Below are 10,717 nucleotides of genomic sequence, written 5' to 3'. Positions count from 1 at the left end.
CGGGCACCCCTGAGACACCACCGTTACCCCCCACCAGCCCCCCAAACCCAGCCCAGGTAGACGGCATGCCGGAACCCCACGAGTCTTCGTCGACCACGCAGACACCAGCATTAACACCGGATACTGCAACACCGCCGCCGCTGCTGCGCCGATCAGAAAGACTTACGAGGCCTCCGGACAGACTGACATACCCGAACTGGTAGTACACTTCACCCCGCCGGACTCAAATCTAAACAAGGGGTGAATGTGGTAAACCACTTTTATCGTTCACTATCGTTACACTATGGTTATCACTGTTGTATCGTTACACTATGGTTATCACTGGTTACACTGTTGTATCACTACACGAGGTCGCCTCTTGTCACGCTGTTATACCTGGGCTGACAACTGCTGACTCTGCCCATGGCTCCACCTACCTGCCCAGGTATAAAGGTGGTCGACTGGCTGGTATTCCTCCTTGTTGGATCCGATCACCCACGAGGGTGGGCTCTGTTATTTAGCCAATAAAAACCTATAGTTACTTTCTTAACTCGTCGCTTTTCATTGGATGAATTGATAGGTATATCAGCATTACTCTGTATCTAACCCGTGCTGTACCTGCCCTGGGAGTGTTTGATGGGACAGTGTAGAGGGAGTTTTACTCTGTATCTAACCCGTGCTGTACCTGCCCTGGGAGTGTTTGATGGGACAATGTAGATGGAGCTTTACTCTGTATCTAACCCGTGCTGTACCTGCCCTGGGAGTGTTTGATGGGACAATGTAGATGGAGCTTTACTCTGTGTCTAACCCATGCTGTACCTGCCCTGGGAGTGTTTGATGGGACAATGTAGATGGAGCTTTACTCTGTATCTAACCCGTGCTGTACCTGCCCTGGGAGTGTTTGATGGGACAATGTAGATGGAGCTTTACTCTGTATCTAACCCGTGCTGTACCTGCACTGGGAGTGTTTGATGGGACAATGTAGATGGAGCTTTACTCTGTATCTAACCCGTGCTGTACCTGCCCTGGGAGTGTTTGATGGGACAATGTAGATGGAGCTTTACTCTGTATCTAACCCATGCTGTAACCTGCTTTTGGAGTGTTTGGTTTTGATACCAGGTGCTGAGAATGTTAAAATGTTCCATTCCCCCACAATGACTTCCAGAACCTCGATGGTAATAAAATGCACAAAGTAACAGAAGCTTCTCTCCTGGACACAGATATTGAGAGGACATGGAATGTCTGTAACAAGTCATCAATTAGCTCTCGTCTTATCTTAGAAACAGGGACTCAATCGACTGTATGTTTCAAACAAAGCTGATTTATTTATGCAGAATATTAAAATGCAGCTCAGTTATTGGGGTTTTAACATCCACAAAATATAAGATGGCCACTAATAAATCCAGCAGGGAATTCAGGAGAAACTTGTTTACCCAGAGAGTGGTGAGAATGTGGAACTCAGCACCACAAAGAGTAGTTGAGGCTAAACGTACAGATGCATTTAAGCGGAAGCCACATGAGTGTGTAAGGAATAGGAGGATATGTTGATTGGGTTAGATGAAGTTGGGTGAAAGGAGGATTGTGTGGAGCATAAACACTGGCATGGACCAGTTGGGCCGAATGGCCTGTTTCTGTGCTGTACATTCTAAGTGACACCATGAACAGTCAATCGAAGGGAATCATCAGCACAACAGTCTTAAAGATTAAACAGCTTTACAAGAATTCATAAAACATTCATCCATTCCATGTTCATGTCACCCCAGCTCTTTCCAGGGCCCTGCGCTACAGAACAGTGTGAACGCGCTGGTGTCTCAGTAGATTGGATGACTGAGTGAATCCCTTCCCACACACAGAGCAGGTGAATGGCCTCTCCCCAGTGTGAACTCGCTGGTGTCTCAGCAGATGTGAAGACTGAGTGAATCCCTTCCCACACACAGAGCAGGTGAATGGCCTCTCCCCAGTGTGAACTCGCTGGTGTTCGAGCAGAGTCGAGGACTGAATGAATCCCTTCCCACACACAGAGCAGGTGAATGGCCTCTCCCCAGTGTGAACTCGCTTGTGTCTCAGCAGATTGGATGACTGAGTGAATCCCTTCCCACACACAGAGCAGGTGAACGGCCTCTCCACAGTGTGAAATTCCTGGTGTTCCAGCAGATTGGATGGCTGAGTGAATCCCTTCCCACACACAGAACAGGTGAATGGCCTCTTTCCTGCTCCCTCCAGCTGGTGTTGCTTCAGCTCCTGGGACCTTTTAATGTTTTTCCCATAGTCGGAATGTTTCACCGGCCTCTCTCCAGTGTGAACTTGCTGGTGTGCCAGCAGATTTGAGGACCGAGTGAATCTCTTCCCACACACAGAGCAGGTGAACAGAATCTCTCCTGCTCTCTCCAGCTGGTGTCTCTTCAGATCCTGGGACCTTTTAAATCTCTTCCCACAGTCAGAACATTTAATGTGAACAAGCTGGTGTCTCAGGAGGGTGGCAGAATGAGAGAATCGCTTCAAAAACACGGAGCAGGTCAACAGTCTCTCATCAGTGTGGACAAGCTGGTGTCTCAGCAGCATGGAGGGTGCAATTAATCCCTTCCCACACACGGAGCGGGTTAAAAATCTCTCCCTCGTGTGAATTTGTTGGTGTATCATTGGAGCGATGACTGAATGAATCCCTTCCGGAACAGCTGAACGTTCTCTCCCCAGTGTGTAGCCACTGGTGTCTCTTTAGCTACTTGTATATTTTGAAGCTCTTCCCACATTCAGAACATTTAAATTGTTTCTCATCAGTGTGAACTCGCTGGTGTGCCAGCAGATTGGAGGAGCGACTGAATCAGGTCCTGATGAATCGAGCGACTCTGTCTGTTCTTGATGTGATGTCTGGTCTGAGCTTTCTGTCTGTAGATGCTCCACTTCTAAAACCCTGTAAAAGGAGTATAGAAAGGGGTAAGAGGGAGAATGTTGTCTCATGTCGCCCTTTCCCAGCCCAGGGGCAGTGAAGCTGATTTTCAGGCCCCAGCTGCTGCACAGGTTGGTTGAAAGGATCAACAGTAATGGCAGCTGCAATCCCCACAAGCCCCCGCGCTCCAGAAAGCGCTCCGGCCGCCGCGCTGAGTTGTGACTGGCCCCGCGCATGCGCCCCTTGGCCCCGCCCTCTCCTGCTCCACAGGCGCCCGGCCCTCACTCCGCATGCACAGCACACACCCTGGGCCCCTGTCAATCATCCTCCCCCGCGCCTGCGCGCTGGGCCCCTGAGCTCCAGGCTGCCGCGCGGGGCTTTCTTTGTAAAGTCGGTGTTGGTGAAGAGCCGCAATCAGTGAGGGCAAGTGAGTTTTCCCCCCGATCCGATTGAGATCAGAGGAGGGGAGAGAATAAAGGGGAATCCAAACCTGAGAGTCCGAGGGCTCCACAGGCACCGAATGGAGCGACTTCACTCGGGCGGAGCCGGAGAGCGCCTCAGGGGCACGTGACCGCGGGCAGCGGGCGTGATTGACGTGTCCGCCGACCAATAGGGAGACAGATCCTGGGATCAATGGGCGGGTGGTGGGTGACGCACACTGGGGCGTCTTGACATCGTAAAAGGTGCAGGCGTCATAATGTCAATACAACATGTTTCTGCTGATTGGTCCATATCAGTGATTTGGACTTGAATGTAGGAAGTATGATTAAGAAGTTTGCAGATGATGCAAACATTGTCCGTGTGGTTGATAATGAAGAAGAAAGCTGCAGACTGCAGGAAGATATCAGTGGACATAGAAACATAGAAGATAGGAGCAGGAGTAGGCCATTCGGCCCCTCGAGCCTGCTCCGCCATTCAATGAGATCATGGCTGATCATCCAAATTCAGTTCCCTGTTCCTGCCTTCTCCCCATATCCCTTGATCCCTTTAGCATTAAGAAATATATCCAACTCCTTCTTGGTGTGCTGTCCCCAGGTGAGAGCAGCTCAGTCAGCACAGAGCTGGAGCTGGAATCTGGGAGAGGGGCCGCAGGCAGTGGGCCTGGCAAAGGGACAATCACTGATTGAATAATAAACAGGGGTAAGGGCACACTAACCTCACATCATATATATCTATAGCTTAAGTAGACAGATTTTAAGCCAAACGATGGGACTGATGGCTGCAATTCCTGTGCCATGCGGGAACTCTGGGATGCTTCACGTGTCCTGGTGAACCGCATGTGCAGGAAGTGCCTCCAGTGGCTGGAACTCGAGCTCAGGGTCTCTGAGCTTGGGGAGCGGCTGGAGTCACTGCCGGGCAGACGGGAGGCTGCGAGTTTCCTGGAGCGCACGTTCCAGGAGGTGGTCAACCCTCAGCCACAGAGAGTTCGTGGGAATTGGGATGGCAGGAATGATGTATGAGGAGAGATTGGGTCGATTGGGCTTATACTCGCTGGAGTTTAGAAGAATGAGAGGGGATCTCATTGAAACTTATAAAATTCTAACAGGACTAGACAGACTAGATGGAGGAAGGATGTTCCCGATGGTCGGGGAGTCCAGAACCAGGGGTCACAGTCTAAGGATAGGGGGTAAGCCATTTAGGACAGAGATGAGGAGGAATTTCTTCACCCAGAGAGTGGTGAACCTGTGGAATTCTCTACCACAGAAGGCAGTAGAGGCCAATTCATTAAATATATTCAAGAAGGAGTTGGATATATTTCTTAAGGGTAAAGGGATCAAGGGGTATGGGGAGAAGGCAGGGACAGGGTACTGAATTTGGATGATCAGCCATGATCTCATTGAATGGCGGAGCAGGCTCGAGGGGCCGAATGGCCTATTCCTGCTCCTATCTTCTATGTTTCTATGTAATTGTAACTGGGTGGCCGCCCAGCAGGGTTTGAGGAGGCAAGGCAGTGCAGGAATCCCCCAGGAGTGCGGCGCTCTCAAACCAGTTTTCAGTGCTGAATCCCGGTGAGGGTGACGACACCTCGGGGGGAGTGCAGTCTAGAGCGCATCCACTGCACTGTGGGGCGAGGCCAATTTCAGTGGGATGAGAATGGATCTGGCCCGGGTAAATTGAAATCAAAGATTGGCAGGAAAAACTGTAGAGGAACAATGGGCTGCCTTTAAAGAGGAAATAATTCAGGTACAGTCGAGGTACATTCCCACTAGGGGGAAATGTAGGGCAACTAAAGTCAGAGCTCCCTGGATGACGAAAGAGATAGAGAGTAAGATGAAGCAGAAAAAGAGCGTGTATGACAGATGTCAGGTCGAGAATACATCTGAGAATCAGGCTAAATATAGAAAGTTCAGAGGAGAAGTGAAAAAGAAAATACAAGGGGCAAAGAGAGGGTATGAGAATAGAATGGCAGCTAACATAAAAGGTAATCCAAAAGTCTTCTATAGGCAGATAAATAGTAAACGGGTAGTAAGAGGAGGGGTGGGGCCGATTAGGGACCAAAAAGGAGACCTACGCACGGAGGCAGAGGGTAAGGCTGAGGTACTAAATCAGTACTTTGGATCTGTCTTCACCAAGGAAGAAGATGCTGCCATAGACATAGTGCAGGAGGAGGTAGAGGAGATACTGGATGGGATAAAATTGATAAAGACAAGGTACTAGAAAGGCTGGCTGTACTTAAAGTAAATAAGTCACCAGGACCGGATGGGAAGCATCCTAGTACGCTGAGGGAAGTGAAGGAAGAAATTGCGGAGGTACTGGCCATAACCTTCCAAATCCTCATTAGAAACTGGGGTGGTGCCAGAGGACTGGAGAATTGCAAATGTCACACCCTTGTTCAAAAAAGGGTGTAAGGACAAACCCAGCAACCACGGGCCAGTCAGTTTGACCTCGGCAGTGGGGAAGCATTTAGAAACAAAAATCAGGGACAAAATTAACAGTGTGGATTAATTAAGGAAAGCCAGCACGGATTTGTTAAAGGCAAATCGCGTTTAACCAACTTGATGGAGTTTTTTGATGAGGTAACAGAGAGGGTTGATGAGGGCACTGCGGTTGACGTGGTGTGCATGGATTTCCAAGGCGTTCGACAAAGTGCCACATAATAGGCTTACCAGCAAAGTTGAAGCCCATGGAGTAAAAGGGACAGTGGCTGCATGGATAGGGAATTGACTAAGTGACAGGAAACAGAGAGTAATGGTGAACGGTTGTTTTTCGGACTGGAGGAAGGTACACAGTGGCGTTCCCCAGGGGTCGGTTCTAGGGCCACTGCTTTTCTTGATATATATTAAAGACTTGGATGTGGGTGTACAAGGCACAATTTCAAAATTTGCAGATGACACAGAACTTGGAAGTATAGTGAACAGTGAGGAAGATAGTGATAGACTTCAAGTGGACACAGATAGGCTGGTGGAATGGGCGGACACGTGGCAGATTAAATTTAATGCAGAAAAATGTGAAGTGATACATTTTGGTAGAAAGAATGAGGAGAGGAAATCTAAACTAAAGGGTACAATCCTAAAGTGGGTGCATGAACAGAGAGACCTGGGGGTATATGTGCACAAATCATTGAAGCTGGCAGGGCAGGTTGAGAAAGCAGTTAAAAAAGCTTACGGGAACCTGGGCTTCATGAATAGAGGTATAGAGTACAAAAGTGTGAAATTATGATGAACCTTTATAAAACACTGGTTCAGCCTCAACTGGAGTATTGTGTCCAATTCTGGGCACTGCACTTTAGGAAGGATGTGAAGGCCTTAGAGAGGGTGCAGAAAAGATTTACGAGAATGATTCCAGGGATGAGGGACTTCAGTTACATTGATAGACTGAAGAAGCTGGGGTTGTTCTCCTTGGAGCAGAGAAGATTGAGAGGAGATTTGATAGAGGTGTTCAAAATCAAGAGGGGTCTGGACAGAGTAGATAGAGAGAAACTCTTCCAATTGGCAGAGGGGTCGAGAACCAGAGGACACAGATTTAAGGTGATTGACAGGAGACCCAAAGGCAACATGAGGAAAAACTTTTTAACGCAGCGAGTGGTTAGGATCTGGAATGCACTGCCTGAAAGGGTGGTGGAGGCAGATTCAATCACCGCTTTCAAAAGGGAATTGGAGAAGTACCTGAAAGAGAAATATTGCAGGGCTTCAGATTCCTGGGGCAGGAGGGACCAGTTCTGGGGCAGGAGGGACCTGTCCAAGGTGGACGGGTTGCACCTCAACAGAGCTGGGACCAATGTCCTCATGGGACGGTTAACTAATGCTGTGGGGGAGGGTTTAAATTAATTTGACAGGGGGATGGGCACCAGGATGAAACATTAGAGAGGAGAAACAAGGTGAAGAGAGGACTGGGAGAGACAAGTAGCACTAGAGGGACAGAATTGCTGGTCATCTTCCAAAATTCGATAGACTCTGGAACAGTTCCCATGGATTGGAGGGTAGCTAATGTTACCCCACTATTCAAAAAAGGTGGTAGAGAGAAAATGGGAAATTATAGACCGGTAAGCCTGACATCAGTAGTGGGGAAAATGCTAGAATCTATTATAAAAGATGTTATAGCAGAGCACTTGGAAAACAGTGACAGGATCGGACAAAGTCAACATGGATTTACAAAAGGTAAATCGTGCTTGACTAATCTACTGGAATTTTTTGAGGATGTAACTGGTAGAATAGATAAGGGAGAACCAGTGGATGTGGTGTATTTGGACTTTCAGAAGGCTTTCGATAAGGTCCCGCATAAGAGATTAAAGTGTAAAGTTAAGGCACATGGGATTGGGGGCAAGGTATTGACTTGGATAAAGAACTGGTTGGCAGACAGGAAGCGAAGAGTTAGAAACATAGAAGATAGGAGCAGGAGTAGGCCATTCGGCCCCTTGAGCCTGCTCCGCCATTCAATGAGATCATGGCTGATCATCCAAATTCAGTACCCTGTCCCTGCCTTCTCTCCATATCCCTTGATCCCTTTAGCCTTAAGAAATATATCCAATTCCTTCTTGAATATATTTAATCAATTGGCCTCTACTGCCTTCTGTGGTAGAAAATTCCGCAGGTTCACCACTCTCTGGGTGAATAAATTCTTCCTCATCTCAGTCCTAAATGGCCTACCCCTTATCCTTAGACTGTGACCCCTGGTCCTGGACTCCCCGACCATCGGGAACATCCTTCCTGCATCTCGTCTGTCTAGCCCTTAGAATTTTATAAGTTTCAATGAGATCCCCTCTCATTCTTCTAAACTCCAGCGAATATAAGTCCAATCGACCCAATCTCTCCTCATACGTCATTCCTGCCATCCCAGGTATCAGCCTGGTGAATCTTCGCTGCACTCCCTCCATGGCAAGAAGATCCTTCCACAGATAAGGCAAACAAACCTGCACACAATACTCAAGGTGTGGTCTCACCAAGGCCCTGTACAACTGCAGCAAGACATCCTTGTTCCTGTACTCAAACCCTCTCGCTACGAAGGCTAACATACCATTTGCCTTCTTAACCGCCTGCTTCACCTGCATGCTTACCTTCAGCGACTGGTGCACAAGGACCAGTACAAGATAGATTAAGGCGATACTTAGTACAACTAAATCAGGAGGTACAAGCACTAAATAAAGAAGTAAGGAACCAACAGATTAAAGATCTAGAAAGGCAGAATGCTGGACTTAAACCAGGCGAGTTGCCCAGAATAGGTCAACAAGTAATGACACAAGTTATCGGAAGAAAGGGAATGGGGCCCGTTGGATGGGGCCATGTACTGTATTAATGACAAGTGATACGTGTGTTTGTCTACAGGAACCGATGGGTATGCGATGGAAGCAATGGATCCAGGTGAAACCATTTAACACTAAAGACCCCCATTCTACCCTCTCCTCTAGGGGAAAGAGCTCGGAACACGACCAGACCTCTGTTTAAATTACAGATAAACATGGATCCAGTCGACCCTTTATATCAGAGGGTCCGTCTCGGGGAGAAGAAGCTCTCCCGGTTTACCCTTACACCTGAGAACTCATTTTTAATGTGGAAGCAAGTCATCCTCGGTTCCGATGGACTGCCTAAGAAGAAAGAAGAAGATATAATTGGAGTAAGACTTCATTACTCCTGTACTCAAATCCTCTTGTAATGAAGGCCAGCATACCATTTGCCTTCTTAACTGCCTTTCACGACCACCGGACGTCCCAAAGCGCTTTACAGCCAATGAAGTACTTTTGAAGTGTAGTCACTGTTGTAATGTGGGAAACGCGGCAGCCAATTGGCGCACAGCAAGCTCCCACAAACAGCAATGTGATAATGACCAGATAATGTTTTTTCATCATGTTGCTTGAGGGATATATATTGGGCTCAAAACACAGGGGATAGCTTCTTCAAAATAGCACCACGGGATCTTTTACATCCACCTGAGGGGGCAGACGGGGGCCTCAGTTTAACGTCGCATCCGTAGGATGGCACCTCCGACACTGCAGCGCTCCCTCAGTACTGCCCCTCCGACAATGCGGCGCTTCCGCAGTACTGCCCCTCCAACAGCGTGGAGCTCCCTCAGTACTGCCCCGCCGACAGTGCTGCGCTCCCTCAGTACTGCCCCGCCGACAGTGCGGCGCTCCCTCAGTACTGCCCCTCCGACAGCCCGGAGCTCTCTCAGTACTGCCCCTCCGACAGCACGGAGCTCCCTCAGTACTGCCCCTCCGACAGTGCGGCACTCCCTCAGTACTACCCCTCCGACAGTGCGGAGCTCCCTCAGTACCACCCCTCCGACAGTGTGGCGTTCCCTCAGTACTGCCCCTCCGACGGTGCGGCGCTCCCTCAGTACTTCCCCTCCGACAGTGCGGCGCTCCCTCAGTACTGTCCCTCCGACAGTGCGGCGCTCCCTCAGTACTGCCCCTCCGACAGTGCGGCGATCCCTCAGTACTGCCCCTCCAACAGTGCGGCGCTCCCTCAGCACCGCACTGGAGTGTCAGCCTCGCTTTATATGCTCAAGTCCCTGGAGCGGGATTTGAACCCACAACCTTCTGACTCTGCTATCCACTGAGCCACAGCGGACTCCAGTCTTTTACACAGTTTCATCATAACTTCCTTGCTTTTGCACTCTACGCCTCTCCTAAAGCAGGGGAATTATGATGAATTGTTAAACAGTTTTTTTTTGCAGAGTGACCCAGGCTGTCTGTTGGAAACAATTGTGCATTTGAAAGCAGCTTGTATTGTGAAGCTTGTGCCCCTTTACCAGGCCCGCTGCCTGCGGCCCCTCTCCCAGATTCCAGCCCCAGCTCTGTGCTGACTGAGCTGCTCTCACCTGGGGACAGCGCGTCACAATCGGCCCCAGCGCACCTGAGCTGGAGAGGAGGCCCCGCCCCCTTGCCGCGCCGCCATTGGTTGGAGGACCAGGCCGCCCAGTTCAGTCCTCCCAGCTCAGCCCTCTTCCTATTGGTCAGCGCTCCCGTCAGTCAGAATCACATTGCTCCGGCTCACTCCGCCACACCGCCCGACTCTCAGGTTTGGTTTTCTCGTATTTTACTTTATAATCTCGCTCTCCGCTCCCCTCTCACCTCCATTTAAATCGATCCCCCAACACTTGACTTTACCCGGCCGCTGATTCCGCCTCTTCCCCGGGCCCGGCCTTCCGTCTGGTACCCGGAGGCCCCGCGCAGGCGCACTGGCAGCCTCGTGTTGCGCCTGCCCGCGCTGTGATTGGTGCAGGGGAAGGCAAGTGGGCGTGTCTGGCCCCCGGGCCCACGTGGGGGAGACAAAGGGTGGCTGGAGCGCATGCGCTGCCCGTCTCGCACAGTTGATAAGGTTTTCAAATATTTTTTTTTGCGAAACAAATTGAAAACACTCATTAATTCCCCCAACCTCCTCCCCTCTAAAGTGCGATTATTATTATTTTTGTTTT

At 49.7% G+C, this 10,717-nt stretch overlaps 1 protein-coding gene across 1 annotated transcript; it reads right to left on the bottom strand.

Annotated features, from left to right (window-relative positions):
* Nucleotides 1-959: 959 nt before the first annotated feature.
* Nucleotides 960-10,450, bottom strand: LOC147084111 (uncharacterized). The gene is made up of 2 exons (XM_085979876.1): nucleotides 10,374-10,450; nucleotides 960-2,890 (listed from the first exon to the last, which is right to left on the bottom strand). The coding sequence occupies exon 2, from the start codon at nucleotides 2,617-2,619 to the stop codon at nucleotides 1,762-1,764; it is 858 nt and encodes a 285-aa protein (XP_085836002.1). The 5' UTR covers nucleotides 2,620-2,890; nucleotides 10,374-10,450; the 3' UTR covers nucleotides 960-1,761.
* Nucleotides 10,451-10,717: the final 267 nt, after the last annotated feature.

The sequence above is a fragment of the Somniosus microcephalus genome, unplaced genomic scaffold (genome assembly GCF_052327205.1).
Source record: "Somniosus microcephalus isolate GS21.2 unplaced genomic scaffold, FLI_Smic_1.0 scaffold2, whole genome shotgun sequence".
NCBI lineage: Eukaryota > Metazoa > Chordata > Chondrichthyes > Squaliformes > Somniosidae > Somniosus > Somniosus microcephalus.
This window is presented reverse-complemented; position numbering and strand designations above follow the sequence as displayed.

Coding starts and splice junctions, on each gene's coding strand:
- LOC147084111 (XM_085979876.1), bottom strand. CDS start 2,619: ATGATACACCAACAAATTCACACGAGGGAGAGATTTTTAACCCGCTCC.